A 19144-nucleotide genomic window follows, 5' to 3' on the forward strand; every position below is an offset into this window, starting at 1 on the left:
AGGGTTGGATGGAAAAGCTGGATGTTGAGTATTCTGTAGCTCCAGCTTCCTGCAGCCCTAAATAGATGTGTTATGGCCTTACATTGTGCAATTGCTGTTGTGTATGAAATGGATCTTAAATATAGCAAGAGTCCTGCTGGGGAACATCAGCAGTATATAGTACTTTTGAAGAAGTAGGCTCTTGTCTCTAAAAGCTCATGCTACAATTATTTATTTAAAACAGCACAGCTGCTCCTCTGAAACATATGGCGCAGCAGTAATAAAGTATTTTTTGTACATTTTTCATTCCAATGTGTGGACTATTTCAGTGACCTTTCCACATGCTACACAACTTGCATTGTGAACAAAAACCACTGTTTGGTCAGGTCATGAGACAAGTGCAGCTCTAGAGATGCACTGAAGAAACACTCAATGCTTTAAGTGTTCCAGGAGATTTTTTTAACATCTGCAGTCAGATATTGACAAATACAACCATATGAGTGCATGTTGAGGGTTAAAGTGACTAAAGTAATGTGGTCTTTTAATAAATGACAACATAGCTTAAGATGGTGTTGATGCTGCAAATATAGCATCAGTGACATCTGTTTGCATAAGATGCATTTCTGTTCATTCCACATACTGTAAAGAGATTTAAAAGATGGCAATAGAACTGAAACAGTTCATTGCTGACACCCAACATTTAAGCATTTGAATTTAGGATGGATTTTTGACAGCAAAATAAAAATCCTTGCTTCAAGTCCACATAAGACTTAACTGCATTGCACAGTGATAACTGTCAAACCTACTGCTGGTACCTGTCATATACTTTTAGACTGAAAATGTTCAGTCTTCCATAAAATGTATATTTGTATATCCTTACAATATTTGTAGTAAACTTGTTAAAATTTGTGAAGAGTTTGTGAGGAGAGTTTCCTTCAGCAAATTTGGTGTCAACACTAATTACAAATGTAGGAAGTAAAAAAAGATTTGTCTAAGGAGAATGAAGGAACAAAAGGCATGTGCAGTTTGGGTGGCTGCAGTGTCAACTATCTGCTGCTTGGTCTTTGTGTTGCAAGTTCCACTCATTTCTGGATTTTCATGTATCTCCTCTCACCCATGCCCATAAGTACAGACTAAATCCATTAAGACTGCAGTTTGAAAACAACTAGGTTAACGAGCATCTCGTTTGCTTTATTGGGAGAATGAGTGTCTGAAATACTTTTACGACATTTACAATTCTTACTGTAAATTGACTTGATGTATAACCACACTGGATGCATGATGATTTTAAAGCGTATGGAAATAACTATGTTTGAAATAAAATTTGAGAACTGATGGTCACTGCCAACAAATAAATTATTGGAGGGGGGAGTTGTCAAATGCCTACGAGACTTAATAGTAGTTATAGATGTAGCTTTGAACGTGTGCATAAAATGGCTCTAAATTAATTTGACCTCATTTACAAAACAGGGCAGAGGGAATTTGGTAAACTGCTGCTCAAATTGTGTTGCAATCCATGAGTGTCAGATGTTTGCTCTAAACTGCAGGCATGGCCAAACTTGGCCCTCCAGCTGTTTTGGGACTACAACTCCTATCATCCCTAGCTAACAGGACCAGTGGTCAGGGATGATGGGAATTGTAGTCCCAAAACAGCTGGAGGGCTAAGTTTGGCCATGCCTGCTCCAAAGCTTTCTTTTGCTTCAGCAGTTAGTAATCTCTGAATGGTCATTGTAGTGTTTATTCCTTCCTAAGTAAAGTGTTAAGAGGAGTAGCAATAAGGCATCATTAGAGAGCTATCTATGGCTGTGCTTGGGTGGGGTGCAAAGAAGGAATAAAAAGAAGGTGGTAGTAGTGGGAAGATTAAAGGCAAGTATATTATAAGCAGGGGAAGAATTGGAGGATTTTGTGCTGAGTAGCACTGTTTTAAAGGTTCAAGTTAGGATTATTGAGATTCCATTGGAGGGGTTGGTCTAGATCAGGCATGGCCAACTCCCATCATCCCTAGCTAACATTACCAGTGGTCAGGGATGATGGGAATTGTAGTCCCCAAACAGCTGGAGGGCCAAGTTTGGCCATGCCTGGGCTGTTAAGGGTCCCTTCCAATTCTATGATTCAAGGAAATCTTAATTCTATAACATTTAAGTGTATTGAGCTGGTCAATAAACTTACTGAGGATGATTGTCAAGCAGTATACCTGGGGTGAAATCTAACAATAGCTGTCCACAACTGAAATATACTGTTGGCATAACAGATTCCTTCTCCCCCTGTAAGCCCCCAGTATTAGCTGTGAGGGGCAGGGAGGAGGATACATACTTTAGCATTTGTGGGAAGGGAGCTGTAGAATAAAGGTGTCCCCTTGCATAATACTGGATGTTGCCCAACTTCTGTTAGAAACTTTTGGTGAAGAATAGTTATTCTATGAAATGCACATTCATGGTGTAAGTAAATTGACCTATTTATGGATCGGCAGCTAGATTTTAAAAACCAGAAGTAGAGTGTAGGAATCAATTACAGTGGTAGGGAAGCTTCTTCATCTTTGATTTTTTTGCTGCCTTATATGCCCCAGAAACATTCTCCCAAAATTGGACTTCAGGCAGCATTCCAGGAGGTGCCACTGCTTCTATGACCCTCTCCCCCCCCCCCATCCAGATCACAGCAAATAGAAGTAGATCTTATTTCATGGGAACATAGCTTTACTGGTTCATCTCATGCAATAACATTCCCAGTGAGCAAAGCTTTCAGATCATTAGCACTATTGCAACAGGTAATATCCATAAAACTTCACCTAAATATAAGCACAAGATAGTAGAGGCAGCAACCGATTTGCACAGGGGTTATTCTGAACCCCTACGTGTGTCACTGGAGCCCACTTAAGGCTGCCCCAATCCGCTCCTTTTTGGGACATTTTTGGGACATTTCTGGGTTTGGGCAACGCACATGTTTGCAGTTGCACACATCGGAGAAGCGTGAACCAGTCTTTGCCTGTGGTGTGAATGAAACTTGTGTAATTAAGTAAAATTATTTGGATCCATGAGAAATCTGAAGATGAAATCTCCATGAAAAACACTTGGCAGAAAGTAATCTTATGGTGTCACTTGGCTTGCATATTGGACAACTGATGGCTAAGGACGTTTGTGTTGAGACAATTCATTTCCTTCATAAGAAAGCAGAAACCGAAGTGGTTTAATCTAAAACACAATTGGGTATCTGTATAAACGCAACATTAGCAGAATGGTGGTCAGAATCTAGAGAGTTACATTTAAGTGTATCCGAGGCTTTGGGCATATCCAGTGGAATTTGGCTTGTTTTTCTTTGACTTGTGGTCCCCAGTACCATATAAAAACTACTTTAGAACTCAGACGTTTCAAAACAGGCTTGCAATAAAGCATGGAAAGGGAGTACTTGAGCACAAATCCAAACTTTTGTGAGAGGTATAGAGCTAACTGCAGTTGTTCAGGTCCTGGACCATGTGTCCACTTAATGAAGTCCTCTATACCATTCTTTTGTATGTTGAGGGAAGATAAATTGCTGAAGAGCTAATTTACCGGGTAATGCTTCCTTTCACAGTGCTTCTGCTTATATTAGAGCATTATAATCTTAACTTTGAAATCAAGGCATAATTGTTTTTTTAAAAAAACAAACAGACCCCAACTTCAGCATCATAGTAAGAAACACTACTTTAACTGACTTGAAGTGCATATGAAGGTTAACGTAACCACATTTAGGCACTAAATCAGCAGTGTGTTTGCAAGTGAGACATAGGTGCTAAAGAATAACAAAATTCTGTAGTTTGCTATGCCATTACAAAATAATACACATTGCAGCTGTTTTCCTCTCTTCACAACCCCAATCTAGAGCCACATAAAAATAAATAAATAAATAATAGTATTCCACCATCTAACTGGGTTACCTTAGTACCTTGCTCATGCCACATGTGTTCCGTAAAATTAGGAAATGCAGACTCAGCCCCCCTTTCCCAGTCCTCTTGTCCTACACAAGATTGGGAAGCAGGGTACTGATGGTGAGCACAACAAATGCTCTTAGTATGGCATGACTATCCTACTGGGCAATCCTATCCTTATCAAATGGACTGCCAGCTGTACCCTTGCAAATCAAAACGACATTCGCATTGTCCATGCTAGTTCAATTTAATGGTTGCAGGAAGAGTATTTAATCTTTACCTCTCAGACAGTAGTCTGACATAGAATTCTGAACATCCATTAAAAATGTTAGTTTTCAACTGTAGGGTCAGGATTCATTATTTGGTTCAGGATAAGATCACAACAGCAGTACAAATCACAATTCATACATATATGATAAAAAGATGAAGTAGGTTCCCAAATGCATATTTGGGCTTAAAGCAGATTCAGTGTCTGAAACTTTGAAGACTTCTGCCTGTGAGCATATTGTGAAACTTAAAGGCGAACAGGTAATCCTAGCTAGGCAGATAGAGAAGAGGAAGAGAACTTTTTTTTGACATAGTGACAGATTCACAAAAACCCATTCCTTGGGTTTCCAAACTGTAACTTTAAAATGGAAGCCATTGCAGTCAAGCTGGCTGAGCTTTAGCAATCACAGCCAGTCTAGGTCATGTTTGTTGAACAGCTAGGAAACAACCAGTTTATACACAAATCAGAATAAACACACAGTTCTTTTCCAAATATTTTGGGGGGGTTTACTACTTTGTGTGGCACTGTCTTGTTCATGAGTCGCTTTAGGGTGCCATCCTAAACTCATTTGGAAAGCTGGGCAAACTCAAATCTGTGTCTTGAAAATAAAAGGATTTAAATCCAGCAGGTCCCAGGCTATTTCATTAGGTTCTTCAGGTCTTTAATACCAAACTATTAACCCAAAGTGTTTCCCATTTTTTAATCTCTCCACCCGCCTCCCTGATTCAGTAATTGCTGGTTTTCACTGCTTCTTCCATGTAGTATTTCCTTCCATTGTTTGTTGTTCAGCTGTTGGTTACATCATTTTTTGTTTATTACTATGTTATGAATTATTGTGTTTTTATATTGTAAACCACTCTGTGATCCTCAGATGAAGGGCAGTTTAGAAATTTAATAAATTATTATTAAAAATAACAATTCACTTGAGGATCCAGAAAGTTCGCAGTGGCCAAAATGGTGCCCTCCATAAGTTGTCAGACTACAACTCCTATTAACTCTGACAGCAGGGAATGTTCTATGCTAATGTAGCTAATAGTAGCATTTCACTGGTGTGTAATGGAAGGTACCATACTCGGAGCCTTTCTAGACAGCCTTTATTGCAGGAGCAGGTAATTTATAGCTGGTTCTAAAGACTGCCCTTGTTACATTTTGTCACCAAATAGATTTCATTACCAGTATTATTCATCTTGAAATGGCATCAATAAAGAGGCAACTTCTATTTTTACAGTATACACAATTTTAATGTTTTTTGTACACTGCAATTACTGCATTATGAACCTTTATCCTCCACCAGAAAACGCATCTTGGAACATTATTGGCACAAGTCATTTGGAATGTCTGTTAATACTTGATTTCAGAATTAGATGAAAAGTTCCAGGGGGAAAATTAGTAATGAGAGAAATGATGGACTAGAAGTACTGGAGAGACTTCTGAAGTTTGCATCATGGATGTAGCTACCACCTTGTTCTCTTAGGTGACATGACCTGCATTTATGTTGGGTAATGGTGTAATATAAACCTTTATACCCCTGTAGAGTGAGTGTGTTTGTGTGTATCCCACACAAATCAAGTAACTACTTGAATATTAAAAATCAAGTAACTACTTGAATATTAAAAATCAAGTAACTACTTGAATATTAAAAATGATTCCAAAGTATTTAATGTTGCTATCCGTTGAAGGAAGATAATGATTGTGAAGCAAACTCCATGTATCTGATCTTGGAGTGCAGAAGATTGTGGCACCAAACATGATATAACCTCGCCACCTTGTTCTTCCCACATGCAGCAACAAATTGTAATTCTGAAGCTTGCTTGCGAGGACCTTAATGGACTATAATGGCAGTAATTCATATACTAAGGGATTTGTTGGGCAGTGCAGTTCCACAAATAAGATGTGGCTCTGCTTGTTTTGACCCCTCCCCTTCTAAGGCTCTGTAAGTGTAGCTGTAGAAGACATGAAGGAAAGCATTCTGATATTAGCAAATAAGAGAAAACTTCAAGCATGTGTAGAAACCCTCACTAATGAAAACACATAGTGTACGAAGGTTGGGGGAGAACTACAGCTGCATGACACAGTGCATTATGCTAGTCTTGAGGTTGATTCACATGTGCATATCTCCATGATACATGTTTACGATGCAGCTTCTATCCATTTTCACTGTAAACAGTGTTCTGCTTCTTACGCTTTATATTTCTTATTGCCAAAAGAAGATATTTTTCTGGGAAGAATTAATGTTATGCCTTGCACAAATTTGGTGTGTATACACACACACACACACACACATCCCTACTTTTTTCATTCTTTAACTTTTGAGGGAGGCAGAAATAAAGTGAAGCGGCCAAAGGGAGAGGCAGGATATTAATCTCATACTAGTGAATTAAAGGTGCCTGACCTTTTGTAAGCTAAGAGAAAACATAAATATTACTCCTCCTGAATAAATTTAGTAATTTATTTAATGATAAAAGGCCACCTGGCACCTTCACTGCATGGGTTTAGGCACCAGGCGAAAGCTTTTCCATGCCTTTGTCTGATTAACATTCTATGGTCTTTTACACATGTTTGTGTTTGTTCTTGTTATGTATTTTGTGTTCTAATTTTGTATTTTTACGTTGTGAATTGCCCTGTAATGAAGGGCAGTATATAAATTTAATAAATAATAATGCATGAAACACTCTCCTTTCACTTATTTGATATTTGATGTATATTGGCCAAACTGTAGAAACCTGTCTTAACTGAAAAAGTTTGTGTTTGAATTCAGTCTGTTGGCATTTCATACATGTACATCCTTCATAGATGCTATTGTCAGTGTGATTATGCAGGTTTGAAATGATACTCATACTGTATGTTCTGTTGGTTAAAATAATACTCCTGACATCTTTGCTTATACAAGACTGAATGTGACTGTAGTAGCAGTCAGTTTGCACTCAATAAAATACCCTCTTTCCTAGATAGACAAAGCAAAATAGAATTTAGAAATATAGCAAACATAACTAGTGGGCGGGCTTGCTGTGTACAGCTCAGTGTTGTTTGAAAGACTGGTCTATTTTTATGGATGCCAGTGAATCATCACGTAAGCCATATGATTCCTCTTACTGTGCTTTGAGTGATTGCAAGTTCAAACTTAGTAGCCCACATAGCTTTTGGTTAAAGCAGCCAAAGGTCACCATAAAGACAAGTATTCATTGTGGCAATGGAAATATCTGCAAGACATGTCATATATTTGTAATCCAAACCTGCTTTAGTATGGAAATAACATTGGACTGTCCTTGCTTAGGTGTCTACAAATACGAGCTCAAAGGGAAAGGTGGGTTAACATGGCAGGGAGGAATAGAGAATTTTCTTGAAGGGAAAAGTAAACGCAGATCAGATTATATCAGCAGTTCCACATACTCACTTGCTGCAGAATATCCCTTTCCTACCACACATTTGGAGGAGATAATGGCAGCAGTAGAGTTCTACTGGCGTCTCTTGCAAAAGCCCAGCATAAGCCATAGAAAGTACGCAGGAGGGCAGGGGTTGTTGGGAACTAGAAATGTTGGCTAAATAAGTCCAGCCAGTTTCCCAGCTCCTACATAATTTTTAAGTAATTAACTGGGATAATGTTGGGCTATTTTCAATTGGAAATATGCTATAGGGAGCAAAAAGGGTTTGTAGTGGTAATGATATTGGGCATGTAAATGGTTCTTTGGAAAAACTACTGGAATTTATATTTCCCACTTCATACTAAATTCTACAGAGTTAGTGCATTGCTACTCAGCATAGTGAGGAACTGCAGACATTTTTGAAAGAAAAGCCTGTTTGCTACCTGTTAAGGAAGGGACCGGCTTCTGCTGTTAAGCATTTATCTTTCATTGCCAGGTACCCACCTTTGTCCACCTTCCTAACACACTTGTAGAGTTATGCACAGCTGATTCTTGGCAAGACATGAAATTATCTGTGTCTCCATATGGAGTGGGAGCTGGAAGAAGAGGCTGACAGTTTGCAAGAGTTTGTTATATAGAACACTAATCTCAATGAAGCTGAATAGATTCTTGGTGGCTGCAGTGTTTAAATGCAGAGTGAAATTCCCTTTACCCAGATGCATAGAATACACCGTATATGGCTAAAATAATGGCTTACTACATGAGATATTTGCAGATATCCTTCCATCTGTCCATCCATTTTTACTCTAGTAGTAAACAGTCAGTGGCTTAATAGAACTAGAAAAATAGGAACCCTCCTATTAAGTTAAAATAGAGTCCAATATGAAAAGCTTAAGCTCATGGGTAGTGGACTTTGACTCGGTGGCTTTAAAGTCTTGCATCTCCAGACTACTCACTTTTATGTTAAAGCATTGAAATATATTTATCCAAGTACTTCACTAAGAGATATTACGCATATAAAAATGGATTTTTGAGCCAATGGTTAGGTTGAAAACTTTGCAGCATAGTACAACACACAATACTATATACTGATTTAAGAAATCCAAGCACCAATGTTTCTTTTCCCTCTGCATGTACTTGTAAATACTGTTGCAGCTGAACGTGGCATGATATGTTAGATCTACATATGTACATTTCCTTCTAACTTTATAGCTTTGGTTATGTGTTCATGATTTTTGAACAGTTGCATTAAATTCTCCTCTCCAATGGACTTCTGTCTACGTAGATGCACAGTAATATTCAATTCCATAACTCAATCTGGAAACTCTATTGTTATCCAGAAATCAGTTTTGTTCAGAGTAGTTTTGTACTGCTTTAAATATTTCTAAACGTTCTGTTCAGCAAAATAGTGTTCCTAACATTGTTTTTCTTAGTAAACCATCTCTGATATCCTACATTAAAATGTTCTTACGCCTCCCAACATATTTATCTGGAAGTAAGTCTCACTTCTGAATAAACCAGACCAGGATTTGAGCATAAATCTTAGTGGATTGGCATGTTACAATGGTAGATGAAAGCTGTACTGCAAGGACTAATTTGGCCTCCAGAGAAACCAGTAGTTGGTGCATAAAATAGTTTTCTGGTCTAGACAAACAGCTGGAGATGAAAGGAATAATTTTCTGTGTTTGCTTTAAAAAAACAACCATCTCAGTTTTCATTTGTGTAAAGTATATATTGATTCTTAGTCTGAAATGTGTCCCATTAAAAGTTAAGACAGATTTAATAAAAGTTGAAGTGTATCTAATACTTTGAAGACCAAACTGCATGCTATTGATTGCCTGTAGAAGGTTGATATTTCAAAGCAATGAGGATGTAATCCTGGTTTATTCAGAACTGTCAACAGCTATATTCTGAATCTGGAACACATTTAGATAAGCTGAACTCTCAATATGGAGTTAAGAAAATAATAATCTTTTTCCATGCTTCAGTACACTGGAAAATCCCCTCTTTTGCACCTTTCCACTGTAGATCATAAGTCCCAAGAACCAGGTTTTTTTTTTAATGAAGAAAATTCCATTAAATCTCTACTTCAAAAGAAAACCGAGCCAGCTGAAATGTTGGGGATCATAGCTACAATGCTTCAATTGGTAAAATGTCCTCCCTTGACTGGGTCCTGTAAATAGATACCTAACATCTTTTCATCCAGACTATTCTTCTAAATCAAATCTGGAGGCTTGAGAGTAAAAATTTACACGTATAATTACATAACATGAAGCAGTTTACATATTTTGGGTTGAGCATATTTAGACTTCCAAACATTAGGAGTGCAAATTGAATGCAAACATTGCTGCTTTAACACAGAAAATACTATGGGTTTAAAAAAGCCACCCTTAAATACTGCATCACTCAAAACAAGTAGCCTAGAAAAATCCAAGCTTTCTCAACATTTGTAAAAAAATCAAAAATATGTGTAGGATCCCTGCAATTTAAAATAAGTTTATCTGATTTTGTTTTTTTGTTTTTGATTACCTGTATATATTATACTTCACATTCTTTATAGGGTAGTTGCTGACACTTGCACTGTCCATAACCATTAATGATGATGAAAGGTCCTTCATGGCTGGCTTCATATTCATTATATGGTCCTTGGTCTGACATGTTTGACATATGTAGCCGTGTTTGAGATCGTAGTTGCCTGTGGCTTTGAATCATTGAGCACTGCCTAATTTTTCTTAATGTGGGAGGGCAGCACTTCCTGGAGATGAACACTACAAAAATGATAAAAAAGAAAGAAAATAATAAAGCCATTGTTCCTGTAATTACCTGCTGGCTGAAGATGGCATTGTTCGGCTCAGGCAACTGCTCTTCTGTAGTAATGGGCATGCCTGTCGTAGTTGAAATTTCTTTGTCTCCCACATGGAAATTTGAGGAGCTTATCCTTTTTGTATATTCAGTCGTTGGAGCTCTGTAACTTGTAGCAATGGATGTAACAACAGTTGATAAATTCCAACAAAGCTGAAAACCATAAACTGCATCTAGAATATCCTCTCCCTGGGTGTGGTTTGGGCTATGACAAAGTATCGAATGCTCCCACCGACCTTGGAAGCCACTCAGCCATGTGGCTAGTGCACATATTTTGGGGCTGCATTCCCAGGGATTGCTGGAGAGGCCCACTGTAGTAAGGGTTGTAAGTGAATATAAAACCTTGGACTCCAGAGTGGTTAGCTTGTTGTTATCCATTAGGAGTACTTTAAGATTAGGCATTGTTTCAAAAACTGTCATATCAATGGCTTTGATCTCATTTCCGGACAAATCTAGCTTTTCTAAAGTGCCCCAGGTCCATTCCATCCCGCATGTCAAGTTGCTAATTTTATTCCCCTGCAAGAAGAGCATGTGCAGATTGCTTAGCCGTAGGAAATGAGCAAAGTTAATCTTTGTCAGCTGGTTGTGCTCTAGGTGAAGTTCCCTCAGTTTGATTAATCCTGCAAATCCATTGCGTGCCAAACTTCTCAAGCGATTTGTGCTCAAATCCAGAAAATCCAAACTACGGCAGTCTGAAAATAGACGGACTGGGATAGTCCTCAGGGAATTGGAACGTAAACTCAAGGTTTGCAGTTTGCGAAGGCCATAGAACAACTCAGGATGCAAAGCAGACAATTGATTGAAAGAGAGGTCCAAATGTTGCAGGTTAAGCAGTTGGCTAAAAGTTGTGTTTGGCAAATAAGAGATTTTATTTGAACTTAAAACTAATTCCTTGAGTTTATACAGTCCTTGGAAACCATCTTCTCTTATTGTATCAATTTGATTATGGTCTAAATGAAGCCAAGTAAGTTGACTGAAGCTTGCAAACTGATCCCCTTCAAGTTCCATAATAACATTGTGCCTCAAAGACAAACCTAGACAGCCCTTGTCAGTGGTGTTTGGCACTGAGTGAAACCCCTGAGAGTCACAGTAAAAGAGCAGCTTCTCGCAACGGCATTTTGGCGGACAAGCCGTGCCCAAGGCAGGCAGCATTTTAAAAACAATACTCATTGCATATACTGCTGCCAGCATAGGAGCCCCTAATGGCCACTTGAAATGTAAGCCTGCAGAATATAATTCAGGGAAACAACAAAATAGGATATTTTTATCAGATGTATGCTTCCAACAAAACGGAGAAAGAATGCTACAGATAAATCACATGCATTAAAATGCTTTCGGTCTTAAGAATATAAAACAAATCCTCATGAGCATCTCTCTGAATTATTGACGTTACTGATAAGGCAACTGAAAAGTGCCTTTTAAATCTATTGTTGTCTAAATGTGCATTTCTAAAGCAAGGTTGACTGCACATAGTACAACAAACAGAAATATATAAACTTACCCATTCTTTTGAGTACGTTGGCGGTTGCATTCAGTCGCAGTTTTAGACTCAACACAGTGAGTCTGTAAAAGGCTCTAACGCTGACAACCTTTGAATAATTTACTTTCTTCTGTCCTCATCCGAGGAAAAAAATGACTTGACATCCTCTTTTCTCATATTCCTTTTGAATTCATTTCCTTGATTTCCAGCGGTAGGTCTGTTAATTCCTTAAACAGTGCTGAATTGGGAGTTCTTTTTGTACTGCTGCTTAATTGAAAATGCTTTCCACTGCTATGGCTTTTTTGTCTTAACTTGTTGATGGCAGAAGGGTGGCTTATTGCTGAGAGAAGCTTCTGTAGTCACTTGAATGCATTTGCTGAAAAGCTTTCAGGGATACGGTACAGGAATGCATTTGCTTATGTGCTGCGACCACACAACTGTATATAGGCTGACGTCATCCTGTGACGTTCCTTTTTGTTTGGGTTTTCCAGAAGCTTTGCAGTTTAAGACACAGTGGTGCATACTGTGAATTGTGAGATTAGACTACCACTAAGAGGAAAAACTAATTGTAGGAATTTGTCATCCAGCATTCAAGTAATAGGAATGACTTTACATGAATCTCTCTCGCAAGTTACATGTTTATTACAATAGCCCTGAGCTATATATCTGAATTTGTGAAGTAAAGTTACTGATTTTTGTGACATGGTGGTCCTGCTGGCATTCTTCTGCCTACATGTGTGAGAGCAGGGTGCTAATTTAAAAAAAAAAAAATCTGCCAAGGGAGAGTTGCATGGGATTAGCATGTCAGAAATTATTTGTATTGCTATATAATTAAAGATCTAGTTTAAAAGGAGGATTTTATTTTATTTTATTGCTAGCAATGTAGAAAGAGTGCTTTGGAAAAGACCACATAGGAGAGTCAATCAAATGCAATAGCTTTAATAAATCTCTTTCTATTTTAAAATGTGTTTTTTTAATAAAATAAGATAATGTCATTCAAAGCTCTAATGGTTCTACTTCTGGATAGTTCGGATATTATTTGAGAACAAGCAAACTTGAGTCCTATTCCAGTGAAACAAATGTGATAACGAGAACTTGAAGAACAAAAGCAAACCTGGGTGGACAGAGAGTTCACAGGGAAACTTGAAATAGATCTTGAGGATGTGTGCAGGCATCCTGGTCAATTTTCAGCCTTTTCTGGGGAAAATAAAACTTTACTTTCCTCCCTACCTAGCCAAAGCAAATGTTAATTGCACGAGTCTGGGTTTGTTTGGCAAAGACTACCATAAATATTTAATTTTGCCATGTGGGTGATATAGGTAAAAAAACTACCTGCAATTCTAATAAGCAAGAAGCTTGTGGCTTTTATTTTTAAAATAGAAGTGTTAATTGGAGGGATTTTGTTCAAGTTGTGTAGCAAATTATATCAGTTGTTCAAATACCAGAATAAATAGGCTATGGCAGTCAGAATGAATGCTAACTAACAATGCTGTCTTAAGTATTTCAAGACTTGTTCTGTCATTATCTATATTCTGCAACTTTAAAATGATTTTACATATAACAAACTCAGCTGCTAAGTGAAAGCTTTTCAGTTGTCATGCTCACTAGAGGGCAGCACTGCACTCACAGTGGTAAGCAGACATTTCGAAGCCTGCTTGAAATGCCAGTCTCACCCAGTATCTCCGTCGGTCATTTCCCTTTTTGTACCTCTGGAAGGAGGCTTTCCCAGCATAAATTGCCTCCCCCACCCCCAAGAAAAGAATCCTGTTAGGTTCTCACCTCAGGCTGCCTGCTTTGGATTTTTTAATCCCCAATGCTAAGGACCTCTCCCTTCACTCCATCTGTACGAGTATTAAACAGTTTGATTTTATGTTCCTACTGGCCAGAGGACAAGGGAAACTTCGCAAGGTGTGTGAAGTTCTAACAACACAAAGAGTAGCATAGCCGACATGCATGTGGGGAAAGTTTTAATGAAAAATTCCAGAGTTTTTCCCTAAAACCAGCGACACCAAGTGTTAAGATATGAAGAATTATTATTTGGGGAAAGAGGGAAAAGGGAAGAAAAAATGGAAGGCCACAATCACTCATAGACTTCTTGACAAAAATGTAAAGTTTTTGCAATGTCTGAGTCTTGGAGAAAGGCAGTTCTAAGAGAGTATATCTTTGGTCACCTAACTAGATGGTTTCAAGAGCCAAAATACTGAAAGGATGCTTCCCCTAGTTACAGAAATTTGAAACCACTATAAACCCGTGACTCTCTAGATGTGGTTGAACTCCAAATCCCATAAGCCCCAACTAGCATAGCAATGATCAGGGATTATGAGTCCAGCAGCAACTGGAAGGCCACAACCCACCCCCACTGTGATTTAAAGTATTTTATTACAGAACTAAGTTTTTGCCAGGTTCAACTATGTATAAGTGCTTCATGTGTTCAGCAGTCCCATTGTGTGAGAGCAGCAGTCTGCTCGTGCAGTGTTTGATTCAATCCTATGTCTGTATCAACCAGTGTAAGTATTCAGTCCCATAAAGGGGCTCCTTGCTTGTGCATGTGACCTGAGCTTGCAAAGCATGGCATTCTGTTTGGACTTCAGTGTTGTTAGTCCATCATCTATGAGGCATTGCCCTTGACACTGAAGTCAGCAGAGAAACCAGGGTGTTCAAATCCTTTGGAAAAGAGCCATTGCAATGGGTACAATACATTAATGAAGCTTCTTTGTTTTCTCTAATTTTCTAGGCTGGACGCAAAGAAAGAAGCGATGCTTTAAATTCTGCAATAGACAAAATGACAAAAAAGACAAGGGATTTGCGCAGACAGGTACAGTATTAAATATGTATAAAGTGTTCATGGAAACAGTTACACTACATAACATTCCATTTATCATGTTAGCCTGATTCTAGCAGTCTTTACTGTTCTGTTCATTGTAGTAGAAAACTAGAAAGATTGGATTCAATTAGAAGTTGAGTGAGCTGGCCTTGGAAGAAGGGAGTTGCAGTGTCTTCACAGAAGCCTCTTAGGTGCAGCTTTGCTGGAGGCGGGCACATGACAAGCTCTTCCTCCTCTTCTCTTCAGCAACATAGGCCAACCTAATTGAGCCACTGCTTACAAGGATTGTCTTCCTAGAATGAACTCTCTCCTTATGAAGAGAAAGCATCGAAGCGAGCCATTAGCAATGACTGTTTTATTTTTGTTTTTGTCTTTTTCCTTGGCCACACGGAAAGTCGAAACTGCTATTGTGTCAATCTAATCTTGTTAAAGGGACACTGGTGGCGCTGTGGGTTAAACCACAGAGCCTAGGACTTGCTGATCAGAAGGTCAGCGGTTCGAATCCCCGTGACGGGGTGAGCTCCCGTTGCTCGGTCCCTGCTCCTGCCAACCTAGCAGTTCGAAAGCACGTCAAAGTGCAAGTAGATAAATAGGTACCGCTCCAGCAGGAAGGTAAACAGCGTTTCCTTGCGCTGCTCTGGTTCGCCAGAAGCGGCTTAGTCATGCTGGCCACATGACCCGGAAGCTGTATGCCGGCTCCCTCGGCCAATAAAGCAAGATGAGCTCCGCAACCCCAGAGTTGGCCACGACTGGACCTAATGGTTACGGGTATCTTTACCTTTTTAATCTTGTTAAAACATGAAAAGTGACCAGTTTCTATACTCCCTGTCATGGGTCGCCATACTTGGTTATAAAGTCACCAACATCTCATAGGTAGTGGGACAAATCAGATCCAAAAAGGCCAAAACATTGTCGTCAAACCTTGGATACATGGAATACGTCTCACAGCTTTTAAAACATTATTTTCCCAACAAGTGAAATCTGATAGAACTTCTGCAGTGTCTTGACTTAAAACTTGATAGGGCTGCTGAGAACCAGGTTTCGTGGGCCAGATCCGGCCTATGATCAATACAGTGGCTTTACCTCATACTACCTAATTAATTGTTTAAGCAAGTACTGTGTTTCCCCATTAAGATTATTATTTTGAGGCTAAAACGATTATGTGACATGAAACATTTACTGGGGGAGTTAGCTTCAGAATAGTCTCCATACAGCAATGCCAATTGCATTAAAGTGAAGGATTATGTGTGTAAATAATAGGGTTGCTGACAAAGTGAACTTTTTATTAATGCAGTTTACACTGAAGGGCCAACATTGTTTTGCTCTCTGTTCTTAGCTCCGCAAGGCTGTAATGGACCATGTTTCAGATTCCTTTCTGGAGACAAACGTGCCACTTCTAGTTCTGATTGAAGCCGCCAAGAACGGGAATGAGAAAGAGGTTAAGGAATACGCACAGGTTTTCCGTGAACATGCCAACAAACTGATAGAGGTAGAGTAATAATCTAAAATTTGAATAACTTGTATCAGGTTAATTATGTGTTATGTGAAGTATTTATCTTCCATCTTCAACCAGCCAACTTCATTGGACAACTTCAGGTTCTGGTATGCAGATAGAGAAGCCTCGCTCTTTTAACACTAAGAACTTTCTGTCCTCGCTTTTCTTTTATAAAAACAACCAAACAAATGAAGTATGTATCTGGAAATTTCCCTAGCTAGCCTTATAGCTACAATACTTGATTTCTAAAAATTCTCCTTTTACTTATAGTTGAGTTTTGGACAGCATGTTAAATACATCTTTTCCTGACTGGTAATACTATGTGCATTATAGAGTTTTATGGGTTTTTTAACAAAGTTGTGGAGAGAAGTTTGCAAGTGTGACAGCCTAAGTGCTTAAGAGAAAAGGAGCCAGCTGGCTAGTGTCAGATAATAGAACATTTCAAGCTTTGGTAGATTTGGACCAAAATGATTAAATTTGAAATGGCTGTAGATTTATCTGTTTCATAACTATGGGAAAAAGTATTTTTATTATTGAGGACATACATAAAAGCCAGAATTTCACCGATTGCATTCCTGCATTTTGCTAACATTAATGCAAGATTACAAGTGGCTTTACCAATGCCACATGCTGCTATTAACACAAGTGTAAAAAGGCTTTGTACTAATATGGAATTCAATGTTATAGAGAAGCTATAATTTTGAAGACAGGCATTTGTCACACTTGAAAGCCTGTTTAATGCATACATATTTATAATTCTTTGTAGTATCAAGTGATAACCAATCACCACAGACAAAAGACACCACATCAGCCAACACCAGTTGTTTTCAGTGGAGATGGTCTGTGCATGTGGTTGAGATGTCAACAGGGACTGAAAAATACTATAGATAATTCCATCATACAGAAAGTATCAACAGATCAGCACACAACTTAATGTAACTGCTGAGGAGGAATTTTAGGGAACTGCTAAATTAAAATTAAATGCAAAATCTGTTCAGCAAAACTTAAGATTCTCAGTTAATTAAAAATTCATGTAGGCCTTGTGTGAGAATACATCTCTGTGTTATCTATTAAGTATGTTTATCTGCCTTAGCCCAAATGCCTCAGGGCTTTTATAGAAGAAAATAAGAGGCCCAGGCCCTGAAAAACAATGTTGTAACTAAGTTGCTTAAAAAAAATTTTTTTAAAAAAGATTTTGCAAATACAGAGAGGAAAGCCATAAGGTCAGTCAAGAACAGCATATTACCAGGTGTCACTATATAGTGATTAACATTCAGTATAGTTACGTATAATCAGCGATATATAGAAGATTTCTACAAATATATTTTTAATAAACCCTTTTGCAACCTAACTTAATCCGTTGCATTTTCATCCAGGGCCACCCTCCACACACAGTCATTTCATGCAGTAAAAGACAAGTTTAAGGCAAACTTCCAGTTTTTGGAACTCCTTCCATACTAATCTGTGCCTTGAAGACTGTCCAGAACGTCAAGGCCAGACAATTGTGAATGGTTTGCTGCATAATACCACAGCTTGGAATGCCAGCAACCAGAGGAGCGAAACAGGAAGCAGACCACTACATATGAAGGAGGGTCATTTTTTCCTTTATGCCCCCTCTAGCATAAGGGCCTCAGACTTTTTTTTATATATAACGAAGTTGAACTCATGTTGGATGCCATCTAAATTTAGCCGAGTAACCCTTCTCTAATTAGGGCTGCGGTAGACTTGATTGATATGACAATTCCATTGCCATTCACTGATTTGTCATGCTGATGTCAGTTTCCCAGGCACCTTTCAGGCTCATGGTAGAAGAGAAATCCTCTTCAGATAAATGTTACATATTACTGAGAGGGGCAGCTTTGAAAAGACAAGTTCATCCAATAGCTTATGTTTTATATAGTCTTGAAAGTAACTCAATAGATTGATTTTAATTTATCTGCTGTTATGTGATTCAGTATTTTATAAAACACTTGTGTCTTGTAAACTGCAATATGATGGCTTGTGGGTAATGGTGAGCAATTCAATACTCTAAAAGATATTTGTTTTTTATGATCAGTAGAGAGAAACATGGTTTAAACACAAATCAGGAAATGCTGAAGGCTGGGACTTCAATCTAAAAGTGTGTTGAATGGGGTAGCTAACACAGAATCATAGAATCATCAAATTGTAGAGTTGAAAGGGACCCTGAGGATAATCTAACCCAAACTCCTGCAATGCAGAAATATGCAGCTGTCCCGTACAGGGATCCAACCTGCAATCTTATCACTATAAGCACCACGCTCTAACCAACTGAGCTATCCAGCTCCATCCATGTTGCCGTGCAGATACTTTGGACTACAATTTCTATCATCCCTGAATATTCACCATGCTAGCTGGGGCTAATGGGAGTTGTAGTTGAGTAATATCTGGAGCGCACCATGTTGGCTAATGTGGGCCTATATCAACATTTCCTTGCTCAAGGAACTGAGCCTTGTGCTTGCTTTCTACAAGTAAACTTAAAGAGTTAAGAATGCCTCACTTGAGACATCAACCTAATTTCCTGCTCCAGTGTCATTGTTAATGAATTTCAAAGCAATTTTTAAAGAGCTGATCCACATATAGAATGGACAGCCTTCTAGAAGACTACCCACCGCTTAACGTTCTGTCACCAGCACATTAGCTCAAATCATAGTGCAGTGTTTTAGGGAAGTAGTTGTAAGTACGCATTTGTTACTATTATATGTGGCAGGATTGTCACTTGGGGGTAAATAGAAAGTTGTTCATCCAAATGCTAGCAGCACCAGTAGGCAGCCCGAGGTCATCCATGCATCTTAAGATGTAAAGGGCAGATTCTTGGAGATGTGTTACAGAATTGGCTCAAAGAGTGTGCGTTTTTTTTATAACTGTATTAAAATTAATTTCTTCCGCCTGTATTACAGGAAATACTTCCAAACTCGTAACTACTCATTCCTTTTGGATTAGCTAAATTATCAT

The 19144-nt window shown here is 38.5% G+C and overlaps 2 protein-coding genes across 6 annotated transcripts in view; one reads left to right on the top strand and one right to left on the bottom strand.

Annotated features, from left to right (window-relative positions):
- Positions 1-19144, top strand: part of CTNNA1 (catenin alpha 1) — a 68539-nt gene that overhangs the window by 21324 nt on the left and 28071 nt on the right. For all 5 annotated transcript variants that reach the window (XM_083493755.1, XM_083493756.1, XM_083493753.1 and 2 more), the window contains exons 8-9: positions 14587-14667; positions 16013-16165. In XM_083493755.1, the coding sequence (XP_083349881.1) occupies positions 14587-14667; positions 16013-16165 (234 nt within the window). The remainder of the gene's footprint in view (positions 1-14586; positions 14668-16012; positions 16166-19144) is intronic.
- Positions 547-14593, bottom strand: LRRTM2 (leucine rich repeat transmembrane neuronal 2). Its single transcript, XM_083493795.1, has 2 exons — positions 11874-14593; positions 547-11595 (listed from the first exon to the last, which is right to left on the bottom strand). Exons 1-2 carry the CDS (start codon positions 11875-11877, stop codon positions 10049-10051), a joined length of 1551 nt encoding a protein of 516 aa, XP_083349921.1. The 5' UTR covers positions 11878-14593; the 3' UTR covers positions 547-10048.

Source organism: Podarcis liolepis (genome assembly GCF_965112155.1).
Source record: "Podarcis liolepis genome assembly, chromosome: 3".
Lineage (NCBI taxonomy): Eukaryota > Metazoa > Chordata > Lepidosauria > Squamata > Lacertidae > Podarcis > Podarcis liolepis.